Raw genomic sequence first — 27,741 nt, 5'->3', positions numbered from 1 at the left:
ATATAATGCCCAAAGAATAACTCCCTGTGAGATATCCTTTAAAATTATATCAGAAAAGCCTTGTAGTCTTGTTGGGAGAACTCACTGACCTTTTCTCCAAGTCATAAACACTGTATGAAGCTGTGTAGGAGTGCCTCCATTGCTGCAACAGAAAACAGACATCTCAGTCTTCTGTGATCCTGACAAGTCGGCCATTGGCTAAAGATGACGGGTATGATAAGAGGCTATTGAATAAAGTTCAAATTTCAACACACATTATCATCCCTTAAATTCTTAGAATTTCAGAATTGAAAATACGTTGAAATCATCAAGTAAAATGTCAGGTAGAGTTTATTCACTTTTGCATCACCTCCTCCAAGGGCCTTTTACAGGATCTCTATGGACCACAGTGTCAGTTTTGATATTGAGGGATATTATTCTGAGCATAGTACGGTAAGAATGTCTGTTCAGAAAAACTCACATTTTCACCTGTCACCCATATGGCTTCTAAAATATTTAGATTTTTGATTCTGTCAGTGGTGGGGACAAGGAGGCATCCTTAATGCTTTGTGCAATGATGAAACTATCCAGTGTTGTAATTTTAAAGCTATCTGTAAATAGATTTTAAGATTAACACATGTGTGTCTTCAATTTTAAACAGCCAAGCAGTTGAAAATGAAAAGCAAACTAAATCCAAGGTAGCTAAAAGAAAGAATAAAGGCTAGTCTGAAACAGATGCATACAGTGGGGAAACTCAACATAATCAAATGTTGGGTCTATAAGACAGTTAAAACTTTGATAATAGTTAACATAACAGAAAAACAAGAAATTGCTATCAGAAATGAAAATGAGACATCAAAACAGACCTTGCAATCATTAAAAGGTTGAGAGACCATTATGAACATTTTTTCAATAAGTCATAAAAAGTAGAAACAAGGAAATTTCTTTGATATAGTCCTACATCTAATAAACATATGGAATCAATCAGTAAAAGTAAAGAAAATCCCAAATCCAAATGATTTTACAGCAAATTCCTTAATATTTAAAACCTGCATAGAAGTGTTTACAGAAACTTTATTCAGAATTGCCCAAACTTGGAAGCATCTAAATTGTCTTTCAATTATGGGTGAATAGATTAACAGACTGTGATATATAATGCAACAGAATACCATTTAGTGGTTTTAAAAAAAACTATCAAGCAATCAGAAAGTTTACATACTGAACTAACTGTGTGACTTTCTAGAAAAGGCAAAACTGTAGAAACAGTAATGCTTGGTGTTGGGGAGGACAGAACTGGCAGAGCCCATGGTCACAGTGAGACCACTCATCTCCAGAACTCCTTGGTGTTGGATACATACTATACCCTGTCGCAATTTACAAAGGACTTCAATGGAGAACCGCAGACTTGAGTTAATACCAATGCATCAGTATCGGCACCTGCATTGCTACAAATGGATCTTCTCCAGTATAGGATGTTTATAGAGAAGACTGGGAAAGGACCAGGAGGCAGGATGTAGAACTATGACTTGGAAAGAGGAGCACTATGATCTCACATTCCATTTCTATAGAGCAAGCAGTAACTGGAAAGGAACCCTGTATGTTTTCATAACATTATATGAATTAATAGAAGATACAGAGAGAAATATGCTAGGCTTTAGGAAACTAAGCAAAAACGGGTAAGGGATAGATCTATGTTATGTATAAGTACACCCTCACATTCGTGAGAAACTGTGTTTCTCTATATGTGTTTGTGAATAAAATTAAAGATACTTCTGAAATTCCTTGCGTGTGCCTTTGTATTATCTAGTAGTTGCATGTATAATAAAGTGAGTCTTATTCTCATTAGATAGCTAAACTGTGGTACACACCTTGCAGTACTATTTCAGAAACCAAACTAAAGTACAGCTCTGTCAATAAGGAGGAAATTGGCTACATGGCAGCAGCGCTGAGATGCAGCCAGGCCAGGCCTCCTAACCTTACCACGTATCACTTCTCACTCTCCTACGCCCTCATTTCAACACCTATTTATTAAATTCTCATTTTTTGTAAGTCATACATTCCTTTCCTGAATCCTGGATTATTTCAACACACCCTATGCTTGTTTCTTGGCAACCTCAAACACAATATTTCCCAAAGCCAAAAGGTGTGGTAAAGTCTAGAAATACTAAGAAAGACTGAGATTACCTCAAGATCATGACAAAATCCTCAGGAAGTATAAAATGAAGACGGTTTATCAATCTACTTAGTCTATAAACACTGTTGTGTTCACCTACCAGATACTGCTCCCACTAAAGGGATCCTAACTGAGCAAGGAACATGAGAACATGCACTGTAATAAAGAAATCCCAGTAAGATGTACCAAGAGCAGTGATGGAGGCAGGCAAGAAAAGGTGCAATTCTAATTTGGCTCTGGATCAAGCCGGTGGGAAAGAGGATACTTAAGCTGGGTTCTTAGTGGATGACGGCCATGGAGAATGGGAGAAAGACTTCCCTAAAGCAGAAGCTAAAATGCACAGATAAGAAAGGCCATGTTTAAGGTCCTAAGCTACAGCATCTCCTACCCTGGAATCCAAAGTTCCCACTTTATAAAGTCAGACAAGCTGCTTTCTAAACTTGTTTTATTCTTTGAGGAAAACCAGATGACAAAGGCAACAATGGCAGGCTATGAGGCGTGGTCAGAGCGCAATAGGGAGCACAACTCTGTCTCCAGAGGGTGTGGCAGTGAGGAGAGATGCTAGGGGAGCATCCACACAGATGGCAGGACACCTATTCACTCGCTCATACATTCAGTTGCTCATTTGCCTTTATTTGCAACTTAGAAACAGTGGTTGAAGATATGATGGAGCAGGATGTGAAAATACACTGGACCATGCATGGCTAAGAAAATGCAATAAAATTAGCATTTTCTTTTTGTTTGTGAAGGTGTGTGTCAAGCTGTCGATGCTATTGTTCTCAAATTCTATTGGATACTCTCAGAAGTAAAAAAAAGAAAAAGAAGAAGAAAGGGAAGACACAGTCCCCTGTTTGCAGCTACCTGAGAATTCAGTGTTTGGCAATGAAGCATGCATTCACCTAATATATATTTCTTGAACATCTACTATGTGGTTCAGTCCTAGGGGCTGGAAATATGGTAGAGCCTTAAAAAAAATGGGAAAACTGGCAAGAACTATGGAAGGCAATAAATAAGCAAAGAAATAGCAAAATGGCACAAATGTTAGGGAGAAAATGAAAGAGGGTAACGAGATGGAGTGATGTGGAGGTATGGGGTAGCTGGAATGATGGGAAGCCATACTAAAGTGATCAGAAACAGCCTGGAAAGGAGCTAATAAAGACAGAAAACTGAAGGATTCTGGGGAAAAAAAGACTCCATCAGAAAGCAATAGCAAGTACTTTGGTTCTTGGATGGGCAGGCAAGTGACGCTTGAGAAAAAAGCAGAGTCATGTGACTCTGAAGCGAAGCAGGAGAAAGGAGTGCTGGTCAGACATGATGTGTGTGGGACGGGATGCTCCAGATGGAAGACTGAGGTCCACACACAAAGGCCCTGCTGTGCTATGCACGCTGCTCTTGTTTGGTGTAAGGGATGTCATTGGAGGATACAGCTTAGCATAGCTACAGCATAAACTAAGTTACAATGTAACAGAAACACACTGACGACTACCTGAGTGGATAGAAGGATCTAAAAAACACAATGAAATGGGAAACACCAGTGATAAAAACACACATCACTAATGCTGGTGTCTGCGCCCAGCCAGGGAGCTACATCTCATAGTGCACCGCATCACACTTGTAAATGCAGCCTAAACAGTACCCGGAAGTGCTTTTTTTTCATCCTACTTCTGTTTTACCTTCACACATTAGCTTTTAACATTCATAACTGTCATCCATCAGTTTGCAGCTCTCGTGGGAATAATCTACACCATGAACAAGTTAATCCCAGAAGCTTGAGTTGATTGGAGGCAAAAATAAAGGAAGACACCAGGACTTTCAAATTTTTCACAAGTGAGTTTGATGAAGGCATTTAAATAAAAAGCACCGAGTTAGGCACACCACCACATAAACGGAGAACAGCCATGGAGAAGTGATGCGGGGATCTGATTTGCTTAGAGTTGATGGGTTTAGCAGAACATGGAGTCTCCCTAAGCAGGAAATAGATCCCACGCGGTCTGGATCCAAGGTAAACACCATGACTGGGCGACACCATCCTGAGATGGCAAACAGAGGAGGGAGTGCTGACTTGGCCAGAGTCCAGCATGCTTGGTCTGTGAGATAAGGCCACTCAACTCTATTTATCCCAGGAAAAAAAGTCAAGGGTAGGAATCACCACCTTTGTATTCTGTTTTTCGGTATGGAGTATCTCTAGAGGTTTTCGGTCCTTCCTCCCCACTTTAAAACTCCCTGTTCTTGACAGCTGTTATCAGCTGCAAAATAATCCAAAAAGCTCAGCTGGATGACCATGGAGAGGATGCGTGACTTAATGATAATCTTTTCAAATGCCTGAGAACTCTACTTTCCATCGGTGACTGGGAGGAGCTGGACATTCTCAGTAGGACTTGTGTGATTTTTTGTTCACTCAAGACTGGCTTGAATAAGGTTGGGATGTTGTCGGTGTCTTGTCCAGAGTCTCCTTGGTTAGATGGGATGTTAACATCTTTAAAACAAGTACTTACTGAAGGTCATACTATATATACATAGACTGAACAGAGGGGGACATGGGACCTGATACTGTGTGTACAAGTCAGATACATAAAGTTACTTTAAAATCATATCAATTCCTATGATAAATTTTATTAAGCTTCATTGTTTGCCCTCCTAATGTATTAATTATGCCTTTAAGTACTTGAAATCATTAAGGTACATTCCTTTGAAGATACTCAGTAGATTTGTCATTTATAAACGACATATTAGATACAGACTGAATGGGTTTTTCTGTCAGTTATCCTTAAATAGGCATATAGTTGAAGTCAATTATAAAACAATATATTCATTTTAAGATATCTCATAAGCAAAGAATTTTCTTTACCTTCACATAGTTGTATTCTAAGAGGACGAACCGTCCGTCAGGCGACACTGAATAATCACTGATAGAATCTCCAAAGCTTTCCTGTTGGTCAAGGAAAAGAAGGGAAACTGAATGGCTTGGATGCCTTCCCTGGTCATTCTCTAGGGAGAGGGAGCCCTGCATATAGGGACTGTGCCTTGAGAACGTCCAGTGACGATGGGATAGCACAGTCAGCCACGCAGATGGCAGTGGTGTTAGGGGGACAACAACGACAGCTAGAAAGCCAGAAAGGGGAGGACTGGCTGAGGGGGGTATGGTTCGGGACACAGATGGGACTCTGTGAACAGGGTGGGCGGCATGGACAGAGGGACAGCGTGAGAGAGAAGGCTCATCTCTAGAGTGTGTTAGAGGCTTGCGTGTAACCATAATACAGCTCGGCTGTGCCAACATGGCGGAAGGAGGAAGGACATTAAGTCACAAAAACATAGGTCATGCACTACAAACTAAAGATTTTTGGTAGGTGGAGGTGACTGTGCCATAGCTACTTTGTTCATTTGTCACGGGACACCCTGGTGGCATGTCGAGGAGATCAGAAGGAAAACAGGGGGGATGGTAGCAGTCTGATCTCCAGACCAGCGACAACGTCACAGGAAGAATAGAGATCTGTGGGATAGTTGGCATGCAGAGGGACTCCATAGTGTTGCGTAGCTAATTCTAGAAGATGGTGGGAAAGTTAAAGACTATAAAGTTTTCAGTGGAAGTGACTTGGGAAACTTCGAGGGATTATTTCCAAGACGGGAGTTGAGCAAGAACATGATGGCTTGAGACACTAGCGTACTGACAGGAAGAAAACTAGCCTAGCTTGGGATGCCGACTTCAGTAGGCACACGGGGGCTGTGGAGGGTCTAGCAGGTTCAGGGAAAGTGAAGTCTCAGTCTTGGGATGTTAGTGTTAAGGTACGTAAGAGAATCAAGTCCGGAGGAGAAACAGCAGTGCCAGGAAGTACATGCCGCGCACCCAAGGTGAGGAAAGGCAAAGCCCGAGGAACACTTACACTCAAACACACAGGCAGAGGAGGAATCACCAAAGGAGACTAAAAAGTAGCCAAGACGGGGAGCATTTCAAGAAGGAGAAGAGGATCCACGGGACCATGTGTCGCAGAGTCCGACAGGGTGAGAAATGAGTCCTCATGGTTGGAAAGGAAATGAAAACAGTCCCCAGAATTCCAGACATGAATTAATTGTGTTGACTAAACATACAAAGGTACTGTTCTTCAAGAAAATGGAGCTGTTTCCATGTTCAGCATTGACTAGCAAGATATTGTTTTCTTGTTTGTAGAGGTATTCATAATCTAAAGAGAGAAAATGGCCGGATCAGTATTACAAGTTGCTGCCAAACACTTCCCTAAGCTAAATGTTTAAAAATTAAGCTCACACAGGGCACATAAACCCTTTATGCCAGGCAAACAGAAACAAAGGACATTGTACTAACACCCGTCCAGTGTCCATCGTTCATGTCAAGCTTTCAATTCACATTGAACTCTTTACAGCAGAAAACAAAGAAGTACTTCGGTTTGCTCCTATCTGCCCCTTTGCTTTTTTTTTCCTTATTTTTATTTTTTGCTATTTCTGAGATAGTTTCTCTGTGTAGTTCTGGCTGTCCTGGAACTCACTCTGTAAACCAGGCTGGCCTTGAACTCACAAAGATCCACCTAACTCTGCCTCTTCCTCCCGAGTGCTGGTCTTAAAGGCGTGCATCATCACTGCCCAGCTCCCCCCTTAACTTCTAAGAAAGAACAAATACTCTGCATGAGTTTTGAAAGCGAGGACTGTCTCTTCTCACTGCCCAAAGCACTCAGCAGCCCAAGCTCACTAGAATGAATACAAATATAACAGTTCTATCTCATGGACCTTACCTGACACCCACCGCAAGGAGTAGGACTTGATTCTAAATGTATTCTTTAAATAATCAGCTAGCAAATAAGTTCTGCGGCTATCAGTTGCCGCATCATCTGTTGGCAGGAAAATAAAAAGAGGAAAATATTCAGTAAGATAGAATAGCGAAGTTTGGAATAAATTAATATACCTGATCACAAAATCTTAAAATAAGCTCACAGAATACAAACTATATCTTGAAAGATTTCAGATCATGTAAATGGGGTGAGAATTCCTTTAAGCATAGAGTATGTTCACAATTATACGAGTGAGGTTCGTTGAGAATGTCTAGATCAGAAATATCAACAGGAATACGGTGAGTATATTTCCCAGCAGCCATGGTTGAAGACAAAGATAATTTAATTATAATGGCATATTGCATTTAGCACAACATGTAAAAATATTATCATTTCAGCATTAACCAGTATTTAAATGTTACTAATTAGACTTCCCATAATCTTTTTTGGACTAATTCTTCAAAGTATGCCACCTTACAGCACATTTCCTTTTAACTGTGTTCATTTCAAGGCAATAGGTACAAGAGGCCAGAGACTACTGTAGGGGATGCCACAGGGCCAGATCACCCTTTGCTGTGGTCTTCAGGTCATTTCTAACTTCTGTTGTTCTTCAGAAACCTTTGGTATATGCTGATCATTCTCATGAGAGATCTTGGTTTCTATCATTGCTCTTTCTTAAACTTGGTGAGATTCATGGGGTTCTGTATTCTACTAGTAGGGACTCACATTCAAAGGCTAAAGTCATTTTTTAAATTAGTTTTTTAAAGTAAGCGTGTGTGTGTGTGTGTGTGTGTGTTTGAGAGAAAGCACACACGTGCCATGGGATATGAGTCAAAGTGAGAGCATGCCCTGCAAGAATTGGTTCCCTCATTCTTCGTCTTCCTTTATACTGGATCTGTAATCTAACTCCCATCTTCAGGCTTGGTAACAAGCACCTTTATCCACTGAACCACCTTGCCAGTCCTTAAAATCATTTTTTATTATCTCTTTTGTCTCCTCCTACTTCTGTGTAAATGCCCTTGTTGATTCTTCCTGAGAAATCTGTTTCCAAGAGTCATGATTTCAGGTTCTCCATTGCTATCCCTCCTCCACACCACCAAGAGAATGAACGCCTTTCAGCCTGGTGATCTTGTCCTCAACCCTCTCTGTTCAGGTGTTCTCTGTTGCCTCCAGGAACACCTGAAGGCCTTTGCTTGGCCCTAGCAACCCTCTACCGTCTGACAAAGCACTCTCTTCAGCTCCTGTACACGGCCTGCAGATGCCATCTTTGGTGAGGGGTAATTGTCTGTATTCTGTCAATCATGTTTTAAATAAACACTGATTGGCCAGGCAGGAAGTATTGGCAGGTCAACTAGACAGGAAGTAAACATGGGGCAATGAGAACAGGAAAATGCTGGGAAGGAGGAAGCCCATTCCTCCCTAGTCCTTCCCGGACTACCAAAGAAGCAAGATGTGACCTACCCTGCTGAGAAAGGTACTGAGCCATGTGGCTAACATAGATAAGAATAATGAGTTAATATAAGTGATAAGAGCTAATAAGAAGCCTGAGCTAATGGGTCAATCAGTTTATAACCTATTTTAGACTCTCTGTGTGATTTTCTCTGGGACTAAACGGCTGGAGGACTGGGCAGGACATAAACCCCAACTAGCAGACCTTCATGTTACACATCTTATCCAGGCATGTGATCTGCCACTGAACACAGGTGCCATCTTTGGCTTTCCCGCCTCTGCTCCTCATCCTCAATCAGTTCCTTGTAATGGCTTCAGCTGCTTTTGTTTTCTGTCTCTCAGCTCTTTCATGAGGACTTCTGTTCTGTCCCCTCTAATTTGCTTCTCATGTTCTTTTTGCTCTTATCACTTAATTACTTGTGTTGAGAGTTATTTTTTAATGAAACTTATTCTTTAAAAAGTTTATATATGTATACAATGCATCCTGGTTGTTGTTATTCACCCACCCTTGCCAATTCCTACTCTTCCTTACACGTTCTTTTTTCATGTTCACATCTTTTGTTTTGTGACCCACTGCATTTAACCATCTAAGTGAGCAAGAACAAGATAAGAACTCCTTTCCTCCCCCAGAATCCATCAGTAGCCAGGATGGGTAGGACCCCATTGATTCCTTTCTCATTCATGACTGGCCATTGGCAGGCCCAATATTGTGCAAGCAACTGCAGCTCTTGTGAGCTCCAGCTTGAAATGTCTGTTTAGCAAACCGAATGCAAACCGCTGAGTGCAGTTTCTATATATTCACAAATAGACCCAAAGCGGCAAACCCAGAGCATGGCCACACTGAAGCAAGTAGAACAAAAGATGTTCCTTGTATGTGTATGTGTCTTTCTTTCTTTCTTTCTTTCTTTCTTTCTTTCTTTCTTTCTTTCTTTCTTTCTTTCTTTCTTTCTTTCTTCCTCCCTTTCTTTCCCTTTTCTAACTTGCCTTTTGCTAAGCAGGACACATTGGAAGACAGTTTGGAAACATCTAGATAAGCGAGTTCTGCGAGATGTGAATGCCAAGTCCAGGTTTTGACCTTTATCAAGTTCACAGTTCGCTGCCAAGGCACGACCTATTCCATCACACTCGTGTAGGACATGCCCGTGTTCGCGTTGCTCCTTCCTCGTCTCCTTGCTCCCTGACATGGCACTGTTGCAGCGACAGATGAAGGTCCTTGGCTGATCGCACGGTTTTCGTGGTGCGACCCAGGACATGCCGTTCACTTGACGTATTGGTTCAAAGCATTATGCCAGCCAAGGAGAGCAGTTAATCATATGTTACCCATCAGCTCATAAAGAAATGCATTCCTCTTTCGTTTAGAGTTTTAGAAAAGATACTCGATGCATTCGGTTTTACTTCCTTGGCTGAAAATACTAGTTTGAACCGTGTGGAAATGCCAGTTGTCACTCATAAAAATCAGAATAGTAGCATTTAAAATGGATTGACTTAATAATAAGATCTCACCAAAGGGTTGGAGTGGTGTAATGAATCCTAGCTTCAGGATCAGAATTACTTCCAGATGAAAAGTAATTCCAGAATGATAAGGTCCTGATAAAAGAGACTACGGTTTTGCAAAGCAGCCTTGACTTTGACCAATGGTCACAGTGTGTGTAAAGTATATTTCATTTTAAATAATTATGCTCCTTCATCATTAATCTTTTATCTCTTGAATTCTGATTTGTAATAGTTCTACTTTGCAAAGATAAACTTCTTTGGAAATTAAATAGCTAATGAAATACTTCTAAAAAGAAATATGCTCCTTATGACTCGCAAATGCATAAAGTTGTTAATAAAAAAAAAACAGGCAAAAGAGGTATCTGGTTATAGTTTGTGGGTGCCATATGGCAACCAGTCAACATTCCACACTGATGTTTGTTTCTGTGACGAGTACAAAGAAATAAAACAGGTGTTACTTCAGAATTCACTCTTGTAAAATATCAGCCTTGACAGACAAAAAAAGAAAATTCAGTAAGAAGGAAGAAGCAATTAATAGCCAGGTTTCTCAGACGCTGAGACTGGGTTATCCAGTCTCATCTCCACTGAGTCACCAAACACTAGAAAAATGGCATAGCAGGTGATCTTAGCCAAGGACCTGGTTTTGAGCACAGACTTACTTTTCACACCACATGGGCTTAGGGGAAATACTACACTCTTGCTATAATTTAGGTCTAACCCATTATACCAGTTTTAAGAGGCGCAATCTTGGAAAGAGGCAACTAAGTCCTGAAGGTTTTACTCTCGGGAATGCATTTGAGCCTTATACACGGGGTGGGAGGGGTGAGTCCCTCTCCTTTCTATCATGGGCTGATGCTGCCGTTAAAAGATGTCTCCTACCCAATGCTAACTGACTATCACCCTGACCTCTACTTTCCCATCTTCTAGGACTATGAGAAATAAATGTCTGTTCTTTGTAATCACCCAGCCTTTGATATTTTGTCATAGCAGCACAAAATGACTAATACAGAAATTGGTACCTGAGAAGTGGAGAGTTGCTAAGCAACGTTGGAACTGGGTGATGGATAGAATCTGAACCGCATGTCAAAACGTGCCTCCTGCTGTTACTGTGAATGTAGCACTAAGAACAATGTTAGTGACAGCTCCAAAGAACAGAGCTTCAGAGAAAGCCTCGGTCTTCTTTGAAATTATCCTAAGTGGTCATGTTAAGAAAGGTGGGAGACAGAATCGACTAACCCGGTCTCATAGGAAATCACAGAGACGAACCAGCAACCAGGAAACCTGCATGGGACTGACCTAGGCTCTCTGCATATATGCTTTTCTTGTGGGACTCCTAATAGTGGGAGCAGGCCTGTCTCTGACTCTCTTATGTGTTTCTGGAACTCCTTCCTTTTACCAGGTTGTCTCATCCAGCCTTAATGGAGAGGAGGTGCATAGTCTCACTGCAACTTGACATGCCAAAGCTGGCTGATACACATGGGAGGCCTGCCCTTTTCTGAAGAGAAACAGAGGAGGAGTATGAGAAGGGAGAGAAAGTGGGGACTAGGAGGAGAAGAGGGAGAAGAAACCTCGGTCAGGATGTAAAAACAAAACAGAAGAAAGGAAGGGAGGGAGGATGGGAGGACAGTGGAAGAAATAAGGACAGCACAGGCCACTCTAGCAAAGTCTTAGACAGAAATGAGGACCATCTTTTTGGGGACTGGAGAAAAGACCATCCTTTCTTCGAGTGGCAAAGAACTTTGTGTCTACATATTACGGCTTTCTGAAAAGTAGAATATAAGAGCTATGGCCGTAAGTTGGTGAAAGAAATTTCTAAGCAAGGTGTTCAGGGTATTTTGTGGGTTTTCTTAACTGTCTATAGCAAAATTCAAGAATAAAGACATGAACTACAGAAAGAGCTGACAGTAGAGGGAATCAGAGCTTAAATACTTGGGAAATGTTCAATGACTAGGTCATAGTGATGAAAAGGGTATATTCAGAAAGAATGTCAAGGGTTCGGGCAAAGTAGTTATTTGAAACAGAGGTTAATGTATAAGAAGGGAGCTCAGGACTGTGTGCTCCAGGCTGTTTTATGGTGCTTAAGATGAACACCACAGAGTGGGTAAGACATGAGCAGTAGAAGTTTATTTGACTAATTGTTCTGGAGACTGAGAAGTCCAAGATCATCAGTTTATGTTTTGTAAGCACCTTAAGCATAAATTACCACATGGCAACAAATTCTTCAAGAGAGGGCAAGGGTATATGCAACTTCCTTTTATAATAAACATACTTCTTCAAACGCAACAATCATCCACTTGCCAGGGTAGAGCCCTCACTGCCCAATGCCTGCTGTAAGGCCCATCTTTAAGACTTCTGCACTGGAGTTAAATTTTCAACACATGAAGTTCAGAGATCACAAACGACAGCATTATTCACGAAAAGGCTGGAAGAATGATTTTAAACACATGTTAGAGATTATTGGTCCTGCCCTTTTCATCATAGACATGGGCGTGTCAAGGCAAGAGACCAAAAGAGAAGCCTTGCATGTCGACAGGAACACAGTATTTACTACCATGAGTTGCCTTGAATCTATACTCCCTGAATTCTGGTGCAATGTTCTTCTGCTGCCCTGTGGGTGACTTTAGGAGTGTCTTGGTGGTCACTTTGGAAGATATTGGTCACACTCTTTGGTGGCATATATGCAGTACATGCACTTTCGCCTCTACAGATAACATTATGCATGATCTTTGGAGGCATAGCAGTCACCACCTGGTCTCAGATAATTTCAGAAAGCCATAGGGCCTGTACAGAGAGCTATCTTGGTAGCATTGCGCTAGAAAGTCACAGTAGGACAAAGTTCAGAAGAGCAATGAGATAGTCTGCAATGAGATTTGAGAGCTGGGCTAGTATGAGGGAACTAGCTTGAAATGCCATCCTGGGGAAGTCACAGGCACAAGACTTCAACCTGCAAGAGATGCTATATGGGTTGTGCTTAGCAAGAGAATAAAGACCGGCCCAAGTGCACCTAAAAGTAAACATTGAACCAAATGTTTTTCTCAATACACAAAAGAATTAATGAGGCTGTCCCTGTTGGGTTTTGGGCTTACCATAGACCTACCATTCCTTTCTTGCCTTTTACTTTCTTTTGAAATAGGAGCAACTATCACATTTCTATACCACCATTGTAGTTTAAAGCATGTAACATGCTTGATTTCAGTTCCACAGCTGGAGAAAACCTACGTCAGAATGAGTCTTCTCTTGAGCTCTATCATTTCTGACTTAAATGAGGCTCTTCACTGGGCACTTTTGAGTGGATGCTAGAATTAGCTTCTAGAGTTAAGCAGGTACTGAATGTCAGAAGGGTGGTAAATGCTTCAGTCTAAATGTTCCTCAAAAGTCATGCATCAAAACTCACTCTCTGTTGTGGTGTTAAGAGACAGGACTTGCAGACATTACATGGAGAGAGAATCCTTAGAACACACAGCTCTAAATGGGAGGTCTCCATTAAATCTCAACCCTCAGCGCTCAGGGAACCCAACAGAAGAGGAGGCAGAAAGAGTGTAAGAGAGAGGGAATGAAGAACACCAGGAGAACAAGAATCTCTTAATGAACTATACAAGGCACATATGAGCTCACAGAGACTGACACAGCAAGCCCGGGGCCTATGTGTGTCTTCCCCAGATCCTCTGCCTGTGTATTACAGCTTTTAGTATAGGACTCCTGAGGATGTCCACAAGTGGTTCTCTGATTCTTGTGCCTGCTCTTGGGGCTCTTTTCCTTCTGTTGGGCTGCCTTGTCCTAGTTTCAATGTGATGGTTTGTGTTTTATAGTATTATATTTTAATTTGTCATGTCTGGTTGTTATCTTTTAGAAAAAGCCTGATCATTCTTTTCTTTTCTTTTCTTTTTTTCTTTTTTAGTTTTTCGAGACAGGGTTTCTCTGTGGTTTTGGAGCCTGTCCTGGAACTAGCTCTGTAGACCAGGCTGGTCTTGAACTCACAGAGATCCGCCTGCCTCTGCCTCCCGAGTGCTGGGATTAAAGGCGTGCGCCACCAACGCCCGGCTTGATCATTCTTTTCTAATGAAAGGCAATATCTTAGGATTTCTATTGCTGTGAAAAGACACCAAGATCATGGCAACTTTTACAAAGAAGTGGTGGCTTACAATATCAGAGGTTTAGTTCATTATCATTGTAGGGAACATGGTGGCATGCAGGCAGACATGGTGCTGGAAAAGAAGTTACTGTTTGTTGATATACAGGCAACAGGAAGTAAACTGTCTCACTGGTCTTGTCTTGAGCGTAGAAGAGACCTCAAAGTCCACCCTCACAGTGACACACTTCCTTTAATGAGACCACACCTACTCCAACAAGGCCACACCTCCAAATAGTGCCACTCTCTTTGGGGGCCATTTTCTTTCAAACCACCACAGACAGAATGGGAGTGGATCTGAATGGGAAGGGAAGGAAGAAGAACTGGGAGGAGTAGAGGGAGAGGAAACTATAACCAGGATATAGTGTATGATAAAATATCTATTCTCAATAAAAGGAAGGAAATGAAAAAAATAAGAGACAGGGCCTGTAGAAAAGTGACTGAGTCATGAACACTCTGCTCTCATGGAGTAATCAGAACTTCATAAAAAAAAAATACTGTAGTGAATTAACTTGTCCTTCTAACTTTCTGCCATTGGGGCAATATCCCAAAGACCCTTGTCAGATGCTGAATTCTCTGTGGTGCCATGGTCCCAGGCTTCTCATCCTCTATAATTGTAAGACAATTTTGGTTTCTACTAATTACCCAATCTCTGGTATTTTGTTATAAGGACACAGAAATGGCTGAGACAGGCATGCAAAGACTCAACATTTACAATACACAAATATCATTTTAAGGCTTAGGGGAGTTTTCATTGTTGAGATGAGGTAACATTTCTAATATGCTTTATTGAAGACTTAGTTTTAGGAAGCTCTACAGCTATGCCACTGTGTATTATTGAGTTGTTCCAAGCATTCTATAGAAAGTCAGGATGTAAAAAGAAAGAGAGAGAGAAACAGAGAGAGACGGGGGGAGGAAGAAAGGAAGAAAGAATGAACAAACTGAAAAATGTTCTCTGGAGTACCTACAGTGATGCTGAGACTAACAATTCAGCTTCAAGAAAATAACAGTCAATTAAATTTCACTATGTTCATAATGGAGGCATGTGACAAGAAAGAACAACTTAGAAACCTGAGACTCTGCTCAACTTGGGATATACACACACTACTTTAAGCAATGCACATAGCAACCTCGGACCCCCACCTACACTGAGCTGCCTGCACAATCTGCTCCAAACAGGGAATATGTTTTTATGTCCAAAATAGTCATCAGTGATTCTCCATTCATGAAGAGATCCTGTGCTAATATATCTTTAGATATATCTAGGTATGGACATGAGAAGGTTGATCCAATTCAGACTGGTCTGGGCATGTAAAGCAAGACAGTATAGCCTCTGAATGAACTTTTAGAGAAAATGCCCTATTAGCACCTTACATCTTTGCATAATTGGCTGTGCACAAGATTAAATTCAGAAACATCACAGGAAGGAATGTGCTTGGTAGACAAAGGGTTACACAACCCAAATCTGTCCATCAAAATATGAAAACATACTCCCCCCCCATAGTTAGCTCCTTCTCTTAAACTCCATAAAAAGATATTCCAAGAAATAACCAGGGCTCTTGAGTATTCTCCCATTTAGGTGCCATGCTGTCTCTCTCTAGGAAGCCTAAAGTTTCCTTGCCAATTTGCAATCTGTGTGTGCCTCCCCACTTCCCAATTCTTTTACTAAAACATGAAACTTTAAGCATAAAAAAAGACATCAAGATCCTGGAAAAAGTTAGGTTCATTGCATCCCTCTGAGTTTTGAGCTCAAAATGTGTGTATTCTCCAGCCTTTGACACAGTTCCTCCCTGCACTCAGCGTTTCCTTAGACTTTCTCCTGTTTGTGCATCTGTGTGACCAATTTTTACCCTACATCTCCTGTGACTTCTAGGTTAGCATGAAACCTTAGTAGATAGAAATAAAGTCTGTACCAGTTGTAGGGTTGCAAAATCTTCATCTGGAGTTGCAGTTTTTGTTGAATGACTAAGTGGGCAATAATTTGGGTTCTGTGGTCAATAAGTTGTCTGACCATTGTAGCTATTCAAGTCGGCCTTTGTAACTCGAAAGTCATTACAACCAACCTGTAAATGAATGAATGGTGCTGTGTTTGCATAAAACTTTATTTGCAAAAGCAGATGACTGATGTGGAGGGTTAAATAAGTGCAAATCATACACTTCTCAAGATTAGATGAACAGATACTGAGATTGATGTAGAAGACCTGGAAGCAATAAGAACATGGTCTTTTAAAGGGCAACAGAGAGCAAATGGACCCTGTACTTGGGTCATGATAAAGCAATGCTGCCACTGGTGTGGAACAATGAGCCATGCTGACTGCTGCAAGGGAAGGTCCAGGAGGATTCACACACAAAGCCAATGCTACAGAGGGCTACAGGCTTGCTTATTCCTGTTGGAAGTAAAACTAACCTTTATTCTGATTATAGCTACTCTCTCAGCCCTTGATAGAACTCACCTAGGAATAAACACAACAACAAAGGCTTAAACAAATACAACGGGTGTGTCTATGCCTTGCTAAGCTGCTGGACACTGTGAGCCAGTGTACTCTGAAGCGATAAGAAACGGGTGAAGGAGAAAACTTAAGTATCAGGATAAATGACTCATAGATCAAATTAAATTGCTTCAACCTGGGGGGTAGTTTCTCTGATGACAAATAACTGAAAATAATTGCGGAGAGATATTGACTATGTGTGTCATCATGCAAACTGGGGATGATCAGCTGGTATTTGAAAGAATACCCATCATTTAGGGAAGCTGGAAAACTCTGATACTGACTCACTGAAGAACTTCCCACCCAGAAATTTTTATAATCATAATCAACAAAGCTCCTCTTTGGGACAGATGTTTCTAATCCAAGATTCAAAGAAAAGCAATCATTGGAAAATGTCCCATAAGACATGGTTCCTTTTCCAGTGTTTACCAGGCAAAATTTTAGCACCACGGGGCACATGGTAAATATTATTATGCTTCAAGCCCTGGGACTGTTAAGAAACAAAACACTTGGGAAATGTATCCAGAATCACATTTATGGCTCTTCTAGCTTTCTTTTGGTGTGCCGGATAGTTCAAGGCATTGTGTATTTTATTAAGTCACTTATTCTATTCATCTTCGTCTTACCCAGTGTTAAAGATAAATACACCGAGACACAGATAGTTGTGACCAAAGTGCCATGACTAATAAACACCCAAGCCACAACTGAATGGGCTCCAAGGGTTGCCGTTGTGACTTTCTTTTAAACCAGTCTAAACATCTGGGCAAGTAAGTGCACGTGCTAAGCGCTGTGAGAGCAGATGTTGTGAACTGGTGGGGGGTGAATTAGACCTTATGGAGGTGTGAATTCAGTGCTGGCAGCTGGCTGAAATAGACAGACAGTTAAAAGTTGACCTCTCCCTGGAGGTGGCATGAAAGGTGGCTGTTCCCTCTTCACAAAGGGATGTGGTAAGGATAGCAGCTCCTGGAACAATCTGTTCCACCAGCATTCCCTCCTCTACATGATTTTCATCTTTTTTCTCTAAATTCTCTAAAACTAGTTAGGTAAGGCTCAATACAGATTTCTTCTATTTTTTTTAAAGATTCCTAGATTTTAAAATTACAGAATGCTGAATAATGCATGCCCTGTGATAATAGATTTTTGAAGGGTATAGTATGACCTAATGAAAAATCCACAGCTTCTCCTTCATCAGAGTCACACAGGAACTACCAGGCTCATCACTGTGCATTGGGCCCTCCTGTTTGCTCCATCCTTCCCTTGGAGGTCAGAGGGTTGCAGAGTCTTCCTTCTGACAATGCCTTGGCCATCCTAGGCCTCACAACCTTGGTTTCCTGACTTGCAAAGCCCATGGTCATCCTTTCATCTTTTCCCTTTTGAGCCTTTAAATTTCTCTTCACTATTTACTTCTTCCCAGTTCTTAAGTGTGCATGAGGAGGATCCCTCATAAGGAAACGCTTGCCAGACCTTGCTACCCGTTTGAGCCTCTTCCTGATCTTGGGTGCTAGTGAGGGCCTCATAAGCACATCTTCTGTAGTCACAGTAACCTCATCCCACCGTCTCACCTGCCTCACTCCATCACCCAAATGTGCCTCTTCTTCCCCGACTTCTTTTGTTTATTTTCCACACCAGACATTTGACCAATTGACCAAGACGTTTTGTGTTATTCTTTGAATACACAACCTAAAGTCTCTGCTTTCATCAGATTCGAATTGCACCAATGGAGTGAAGGTACCTTTCTTTGTCAAGCACAGCTAGCACTGTACAGAGAGCAGTGGGACATGATCTAGCACAGGATGACTCGAGTCTGTATTGATGAACCTATTATGTAAGAAATGAACGGGGCACCCCGTGCTGTCCTCTGACTGCCTTCCATAGGCTGAGGCATGAGCACTCACACACATGAGTAAACAAAAGATATTCCTTTTGTGCTGACTCTCCTTTAATTCATTGGATGCTTACTCAACACCTACAGTGCTATGCAATATTCTGGGTACTAGAGATATAACTAAAGAAAACACAAAAGACTGACTTTCTGGAAGCTTGCATTCTAAAAGGGGAGACATGGGAGCAAAGAAGTCGGCAATGGTGCCAGCTAGGTGGTACTAAGTGCCATGGAGAAAACAAACCAGGGAAAGAAGAGGAGTGTTCGCTTGGTGATGTTTCTGTTTTTACCAGGAGAGTCTGAAAGGCCGATGGACACGAAACGTTTGAGACAAGACCTGAAAGTGAGCAAGGTAGCCTCATACTAACTCGGGTTAATAGTCTCCGGAGAAAGGAGAGCAAGAGGCACGAGCTACACAGAGACAGGAGGGAGCTCAGACAAGTGAGTCTCAGACTTGATGGCCAGCTGATCGCTGCAATAGCTGTTTTCACGTTAAGGAGATAGGACGCCACCGAATGGTTCTGAGGCGAGAAGGAGATGGTTTGCCTATGTTTAAATATGAACACTGCCTGTGTTTTCTATTGCTGGTTAACAAATTACCACAACCTCAGTGGATTAATCACTGATCCCAGCTCCAAGTCCCCAGCATACCAGCCCTGAGTTCTATAGGTCACTGAGTCCAGCCGACCACAGCTGGTTCTTCTCCTCCGAGTTTAGGGAGTGTGAAATCAAGGGCTGACTGGCCTGGGTTGGAATTTGGAGGCTCTGAGGAGAAATCTGACCCCGAGCTCACCACACTGTCATCAGGTTTATTTCATTGGGATTGTGAGGGTGGAATTTTTGTTTATTTACTGACTCAGCCAGGGCTGCTCTTTCCTCTTAGGGAATGCACACATTCCTAGAAACATGAATCTTCATCTTCCAAGTCAGCAAGAGCAGATAGAAATCCTTCCTGTGCCTACAATCTCTAACTTCCTATGTTGTGACCAATCAGATGGTGTTAACAAAGAACCATGGGGGTTTGTGGTTTTTTTTAAAGGTTTATTTATTTATTATATATACTGTATTCTGCATCAGATCTCATTACAGATGGTTGTGAGCCACCATGTGGTTGCTGGGAATTGAACTCAGGACCTTCGGAAGAACAGGCAGTGCTCCTAACCTCTGAGCCATCTCTCCAGCTCCGAACCATGGGGTTTTGAAGTAAGATGGCAGAGAAAGGGAAGGGTGTTTTCTGTTGAAGATGTGAGAGATTATGTCATACTTATGACTGAATAGAAATGAGCAAAATAATGATCCTCCAGACAAGGAGAGAGTTAAATCTTTGTCTTGGGGATGGGATTCATGGCACAAACAGAGGGTCTGGTCTTAGACAGGAACTGGTCCAGCATCCTGAATGAGTGCATAGATGGATTGGTAAGAACTGCGTTATCTTCAACAGGTTTGGGGTTCTTATTAAAATAGCAGGCAGAGCCGGGCGGTGGTGGCGCACGCCTTTAATCCCAGCACTCGGGAGGCAGAGGCAGGAGGATCTCTGTGAGTTCGAGACCAGCCTGGTCTACAAGAGCTAGTTCCAGGACAGTCTCCAAAACCACAGAGAAACCCTGTCTCAAAAAAATAAAAATAAAATAAAATAGCAGGCAGGGTCTTAACCTGAGAAGCACAGTGGAGGCTTGAGGGGTGGGTCATACAAAGAATCCTCCATTAAGGGAGCAGGCAAATCAGGGAATTTCCAAAAATGGTTTCCCCACAGACACAATAGACCATAACTGTGTTATGATTTAGGAGCAAGGAGTTGTTCTGCCTTGGATTCTGTATATTCTCTTTGGTGTGGATAAACTACTTTTATTTATTTTTAGACAGACTTGTTGCTATGCCTGTTAATCCTTCCCCCAACACACACACACACACACACACACACACACACACACACACACACACACTAAAATTTGAAAGACTTGGGCCATCAGCTAGGTTCTTTTGTCCATGTATAACTGTCACAGTTTCTAGGGATTTGAGGTTATTTTACTTGCTTTTCCTTTGTTTATTTTGTTTTTATAGTCATTAATTATTTTTAGTCTTACTTTTCCTGACTTAATTTTTTAGGTCTAATTTTTACCATCTTTTAAATATTGGCTCATTTAGAAGCTGGTGAGATGGTTCTGCAGTTCAGAGACTGGCTGCTCTTCTAGAAGACCCATGCTCTATTCCCAGTACCCACTTGTTGGCTCCCAGCTCTCTGTAACTCCAGTCTTAGGGGATGCCCTCTCTGACTTCTTTGAGCACAGAATGCCTATAGTACAAAGATTACATGCAGGCCAAACATCCATACACGAAAAATAAAGTAAAAAATAAACATAAAACATTTAATGCTCATTTTATATTGACTGTTTTTTTTTGTCAAGGTTTATGTCTGCCAATTGGATAAAATGCCATAGTTCTTATGTACTCTTACAGGAAACTAGATGGTATTTTTCTTTAAATGTCTCTAACTTCCTCTATTGCCTCAAATTTATATAGTAAATATTGTGGAATTCAGTTTTTTCCTGTTTCCAATTTCTTTGGAGGCCAAGATAAGGAAAATGCTGGAGTCAACATGTCCATGGAGAAAAGGAGCATCAAAATATAGTCTTACAATCAACTCTGGTAGCTAGGGAAGAAAGTGAGGAGAGGGTTACAAAATCCAGTTCCCTGGAGAACAGAGCTAGCCTGACGCTTGTCTTTTTGCTGGACACTTACATCTTCCTAATACAAAGAACAGAGGGCAATAGCAAGATGGATGGCAATGTGCACAGCCCATCTCTCTTTGGTCTTCCAGAATCTTCACTTGCATGGTCCCTTTTCCCTGCGCTAAAGAATGGAGTTCCTCTTCAACCCTAGAAAGGCTGGTGCTTATTAGTCTAGTAAAATCACGATGAACTGTTTTCCTTGCTGATAGCTAATTTAAACAGAGAAGGGACAACATCTTAGCTGATAAAATTTAATGCAACTCTGCCTCAAGTCAGGAGATTTCTATAAAAAGTTTCCCCACTGATGCAATGGGCCGTAGAGAAAGAACGGCATCCCCTCCTTCCCTGAAAGCCCGGTGAGCAGGTGATATAGCTATATACATTATATATAGCACAGCTGTGCTCAACCAGAACCAAGGACGAGAGATCCCGCAGAAGACACGCTGGAGGAAAACTGCCAAATGACGAGAGGATGACAGATTTGAAAGGTAAAAAGATCTGGAGAATGTTGTCTGGTCGCGACACTAACGAACTAAAACGTTGCCTCATTTCTAGACTTTCAGTTAAGCAAAATGCTGATAAGAACACAATGATGAGAGTCTGCATTTGTAAACAACTGATTAGGTTCTGGTTTCCTACAGACAAAAATATCCCCACTTAATATAATCTTCCTACCGAATCCTGGGACTGTAAATTTGGGGGAACTGAACAAATAGGTGTGACCTGCGTGGCTGACGTCAGCTTGGGGACTGGGACGATGGAAGAATTGTATTCTGGCCCAGTAATCATTAATCTTTCTTTCGCACTTGGCGGGTTTCCATGCGAGCTTTCCTGGACAGTGCTTGACATTTGCGTTTGAGGGCTCCCAGGGCACTTTGATCATTTACTAGAAGAGCTCTCGGGTCTCTTATTACAGTTCATGTTCAGGTTTCTTTGAATATTGTGAACCATTTGAGGACAGAGGTCAGGGCTATCATCTTTACATCCCTCCTGACACAGTGCCGCCCTTTACAATATGCTCCAAGGATATTTGCTGAGCAGGAAGATTGCAAAACTGGGCTAGGAGAAGGTTGTAGAGAAGGCCCCAGCTTGGCCTTGGGAGGAGAATTTGCCAGAGGCACTTCTCTGCAGATTAGCTCAGGAAAACTCTGGGCTACTAGGCTAGCTCTTAGGAACCCTAGGCTCTCCTCCCTGCATTCCTCGCATTCCTGTGCTGTCTTACCTCTAAAACTCACTAGAGCAAACCAGTTTATTCCATCTCCAGGACACCATCATCTTCCCTCCCACGGGTACAAACTAGCCCTTGCCCCCAAACACTGTCCACACAGGAATCAGAGACATACTTTCCAGTGTAACTAATATGTCATACTTGTCGTTAAACCCTCCAGTGGCTCAGAATCTAATAGAGAAGCTAATGGAGACTAATAGAGAAATGCCCTTCTGTAGCCGTCATCTCCCCATTCCATTTTGCTTTGGTCACAGTTGTTTGCTACCATCTGAATTAATTCCTACAATTGCCCATAGTGCAACTTCAGTAGACTATAAAGACCCAAGGAAGGTGGTCCTTATGCACATCTCTTGGGATCAGAGTCCCCACACTCTCAACAACTGTCTGCATTATAAAAGGGTTGTTGGCGTGACAAGGACTGCCATACTCTAGGACTTTAGGCCGGAAGAGGAGCTAAGTCTCATGCTTGAACTAATTATATTGTCTGGAGTGGAAGAATAAATGAGTATGAAGAGCTAAGACTCACCTTAGACTCGTGGTGCGGAGCTTAAGTAAGGTGGGTATGAATAGCAGCCGGATAACTCAGATTGGGGAATGTGAAGTCGGGGAAGGCATGAATTGTGCCACATTTGTGTGCTGGTCTTCCGATTTCATTTTCCTTGCTTACATATTCTGAGCTCCCAGAAGCTAAGAACAAGATCACTACAGGCTTTGGCTCTGATTTAAATTACTTTTTTGCAGACTTAAGATGGGTAAATTATACAGTGTACACTCACGGGTCTATTTCTTTCACATAGTGAACCAAATACTGAAGAAATGTATTCATCAGTGTGGACACTCAAGGAGAGAGAAGGGTCTATAAGCTAGAGAAGCTTCATATGAAGCTATACTTTTGAAGTCCAACGTAAAACTGAAAGCCCTATCTATGCCTGGAAACTAATAAAACAGCTCAGAAGTGCTAAGTTTGTGGTTCGGGGTTATTCTCAAATTGAGAGGCCACTTCCTTGCTAAGGTTGCAAGGGAGCGGAGAAGAGTGTGGCTAGAAATATTTACAAGATATTGATTTACAACTATGAAAGGATTAGCATTCAGCCATAAGGCAATGATTAAACATTAACTCTGAAAAACTGGCCATCAAAGCATTTCTGAGGACTGGCCCGCTCACGGGAGACTCTAAGATTTGGATTCCCAACACCTACTGCTTACTTACAAGCCCGTAAGCTTTCCATACCCTAGTGTCTTCAAGGCTTAAAAGATATGGATCTCTCTCACTGAAATCATCTATTCTGTGAAGATTAGATGGAATAACATAACTTGTATCAGAAACAAGGCAAGTGTTGGTGATAAACTGGGATGGGCTACTAACGCTACTTAATGTAATACCACTTAGTGAAGCCAGAGTGGAAACCAGGGACACGTAAGGGGAAGGAAAAGATGCCCCCAACACACACACACACACACACACACACACACACACACACACACACACACACACACACGAGAGTCTGCTTCAAGATTCAAGAACACAATTAACAAAGCTCACTGAAAAGGTTTTCTAACATAGAGATATCCCTTTTCTACAGAGCTCTTTCCCAATAAGAATTCTTAAGTAGTCACAAACCATGTTGAAGTCTTAAGCATACGTGCCTTTCAAAACGATCTTAACTCTTATCCTAGATGAGAATCTCTAATGTTCTGGGTATTTTACAAACAAGCCTATAAACTTTTTAACTCCCTGTGCAGCCTTGTGTACTGGTTTTTATCTTATCAGCTGTAATCCTGTCCAGTGTACCCGGTAACAACCCTCTGATCTCATTGAGTTCCTTAGCAACCCTTTGAGATGTAACTTCAGAAAGCACCAAGATTTTTTGTAAGGCTATGGTAAAAAAAGACTTAAGCCCAGCTCCCTCCTGAGAAGCTTGCACCTATGCTCAGGTTTATCCTGTTCTTTCCATTAACCTTCTATGTTAAAAATCGCTTCGTAATGAACTTCAACTCTTTCTCAGACTGGCACGTCCTGAAATGTTTCTGCGGTGAGATCAAGGATCCCAGCTTCACCTCAGTGAGTAGTGGTCTCTGAAAGGAATTCCTCCTGCCATTGCAGGTGGCAATGTCCAGCTGTGTCTCTTGGTTCACTCCCACTCCTATCGTCAATAGGACCATTCAAAAGCACAGATGCTGGCCTGGGGTCTTTCAGCGGATAGAGCATGTTCCCAGCACACATGAGGCCCCCTAATTTAATCCCAAGGACTCTCCAGCATCACCTAAGGTTATTGGGTGGGAAAACTGGAATGATAATTCTTTTTTTTTTTTTTTTTTTTTGGTTTTTTGAGACAGGGTTTCTCTGTGGCTTTGGAGTCTGTCCTGGAACTAGCTCTGTAGACCAGGCTGGTCTTGGAATGATAATTTAATTCTTGAAGTACATTTAGGAGTAGACATTAACAGTGGAGACATTATGTTACAGCTATGTAAATTAGAGGCTGTAATAATTATGTTAATAAGACCCAGCTGATTTTATAATTGATCCCAAGCTAACAAAATGACAGTGGGGTTTAACAGTTTCAAGTATCAGCTGTAGGCATACAGTCTGTGTGTGGCTATCTACTCTACAGAACACTAAGAAAACTTCTGAATTTCTTCGTTATCCATCCTCCGAGAGGGTCCTGTGATATGCACCTTCTGCTGTTTATCAGGCTCTCCCCACGCCCTTGTATCGGGGTTCTTCTGTACTGCTAATACCAAACACCAGAATTGATGTCGTGATGGCCACGTCTGCAGATAAATCATGGCAGGCACCAGGCCTTCCTGCTTAGCCCTTCTTGTGTGATTCCTTCAAGAGAATCCATCTGCCTTGCTGACTTCAGAGGATCTCATCAGGGAAACTTAGGTTTCCAGTTAAGCACAAGGTGAGGAACCTTGCATAAGATCCTCTATCTTCCGGTTAACCTTTCAGGTGATAAACTCAGGAGACTCAGGAGAGACCCTAAACCAGGATCCCAAGGTGATCCACACCCAAATTCCTCAAATCATAATATAGGAGATAATGCCTGTTGCCTCAAGCTTCATGAAGAAGTAACTTTTTTTTTCAAATGTAAATGACAATAGTACTACTTTGCCCAAGAGTTCTTTTACTGATTAAATGAGAAACACTTGGAGACCCTCAGCCCAATTCAAGGCACATGGTGAACACACCTCCGCCACCAAGCAAACTGCTTCCGTGTTCTGCCTCAAGACTTATCGTTAAAAAGCACACCACATCAGCTCTGGTCAGTCCCTTTAGGTTGTTATTCTTTGACCATTAACCAGGCAAACAATCTTGTCTCTCTGGGTTTCTGACCCCTTTTGAGAGGAGAGGAAACAATTTTCAAGGCAAACACAAAGTTAGCTAGGGAAATGAAAGCCCAAGTTGTTGGCCAGAAAAAGACCAAGCGCAGATGACAGGATCACTCAGGAGGGCTGAGGACTGTCAACTGAGCTTTTACAGAGCAGAATATGTAGATGTTGTCCTCTGACGCACACAAGCTTTCTTTCAGACTCATTTCTGTTCTTTCAACTGGGAATCGATGCTGGATTTTCTCAGGCACACTGTATAGATGTTAACTGTTTTCTCTTGCTCCTCCTTTCTCCTCATATTTAGGTTTTCTTTTAGTATGGGGGTGTGGATGAGAAGTCAGGTTTTGCGTGAATTAAAAGATGGTATTAGGGAAATATACTGTGGCGCAGACAAAGGAACAAAAGAAGAGGGATATTTCCATTCCATAACTAAACAGAGGAGTAAAGCTATTTGGCAACTGAATATCTCAAACATCACACTACAAAGTGAAGTAATCACAAATTATGAATGAAAACACTTCATTTCCACTTGGCTGTTGGCTATTCGAGAGGTAACATGTTGATATGTTTGGCTGCTGATTCTTGGGAAACACAATGTACCATGTCTCTAACAAAGCAAGTGGAAGTTTAAAGAAAAGCTTTACATACGCTACACATTCACCAAGCCGTGAAGATTTTTGTTTTTGTTTTTCCTGGAGAAGAGCAAGCTTCTCAGCTAACTTCTGACTTCAGGAAGCATTTTATCTTTACAAATAAAAAGACAATGCGCTGAAGTCCCTCCACCCCTGTTCCCTGTGTTTACTGCACCTAGTTCTGTTGACATCAGCATTTCATATGGAAACACTTGACTTTATCTCAAACTAGCCTCTCAGGGGACGAATTTGGGGTTGCCCTTTTCATCCAATCCTTTTAACTGTTTAATTCTTTGCTTTGTACACAAATCTAGGTCTCTTTTGTTTTCAATGAAATCTCCCTCTTCTCTTTTCTTTCTCCCTACTTCAAAACCTCTTTTTCTCTTTCACCCTACACTTCTCCCCCTCCCATTTCTTCCTTGCCTGAGGTTGTGTGATGTTAAACCTTGGGCATGGGGTGGGGTGGGCAGACACCTCATCATCTCAGCACTACGAGGCTGGGTTCATCCCTTACAGTGTGGCACAGCCCAGGAAAGGTATTGCTGACCTAGTGGAAATGCTATGTGCCTGGGCTCTCATCTCTGCCCCTTATGATAAGGTAGGAGTTGAAACAAGATGACTTTCATTTTCTATCTATACACACAGGAAAATTCACAAGTAGAAAGAAAGAGCAAGGTAAGTGTAAACAAGCTACCAGGAAACCAGGTTTCTGCCAGGTCCCCAGGAGGCATTCTCTGCTACCCTCCCCCACACTTTCTCGAGGTTAACCAGTCACAAAAGTAGAGTCATTCACATCTGAGTAGCTTCCAGCTTCCAAATTGTGAACGGCGCCTTGTTTGGGGCCCAGTTCTTTGCTTTTCTTTCCAGCTTTTTCTTCCACTATCAAGCCCAGGAAACCAGGCATGCTAGAACCTCCCGCCCTTCATATATTAAAGGGGGAGGGGACTGGAGAGATGGCTCAGTGGTGGGGGGAGGAGTGCTTGTGGCTCTTGGAGAGAATCAGGGTTTAATTCCCAGCACCTACAGGATGGCTGACAAGCATCTGTACCTTCACAACCTGACTTCCAACTGATACCCGGAGCAGGCAAACACTCATAGATAAAGTAAAAGGCATACATCTAAGTATATATAATTCCCCATAGCTTTATGTGACCTAGGGATTAAAGTCCACTTCTTGCTTCTTGCTCCCACTACAACCTCTTCTCTGGCCCTCAGACCTTTAGAATCCTAGAGCACAGAATATGATCGCTGTGTGTTGACACACAAGCCATGCATGTTTTCTTACTCTTCAGGCTTTTACAGATTCCCTAAGAGAGCTCCTTCCAGTCCTTAGGGCAGTGTGCTCAGGTCTCTCTAGTTAAAACCCTAAGAGTCAGTGAAAGGAGACATGCAGGTCTCTCAAGAAGCCCTCTGCAGAGGAACATCCTTGATATTTTGTTTAGAGAA

At 42.0% G+C, this 27,741-nt stretch overlaps 1 protein-coding gene across 1 annotated transcript in view; it reads right to left on the bottom strand.

Moving 5' to 3' along the window:
* Positions 1 to 27,741, bottom strand: part of Dpp4 (dipeptidyl peptidase 4) — a 77,221-nt gene that overhangs the window by 47,150 nt on the left and 2,330 nt on the right. Inside the window, exons 3-6 of the mRNA XM_075985050.1 lie at positions 6,895 to 6,990; positions 6,239 to 6,330; positions 5,001 to 5,081; positions 90 to 142 (exon numbers count right to left, since the gene is read on the bottom strand). Of these exons, the coding sequence (XP_075841165.1) occupies positions 90 to 142; positions 5,001 to 5,081; positions 6,239 to 6,330; positions 6,895 to 6,990 (322 nt within the window). The remainder of the gene's footprint in view (positions 1 to 89; positions 143 to 5,000; positions 5,082 to 6,238; positions 6,331 to 6,894; positions 6,991 to 27,741) is intronic.

The sequence above is a fragment of the Microtus pennsylvanicus genome, chromosome 9 (genome assembly GCF_037038515.1).
Source record: "Microtus pennsylvanicus isolate mMicPen1 chromosome 9, mMicPen1.hap1, whole genome shotgun sequence".
In the NCBI taxonomy this organism is placed as follows: domain Eukaryota; kingdom Metazoa; phylum Chordata; class Mammalia; order Rodentia; family Cricetidae; genus Microtus; species Microtus pennsylvanicus.
The sequence above is the reverse complement of the archived record's forward strand: the minus strand, read 5'-3'. Positions and strand labels throughout refer to the sequence as shown.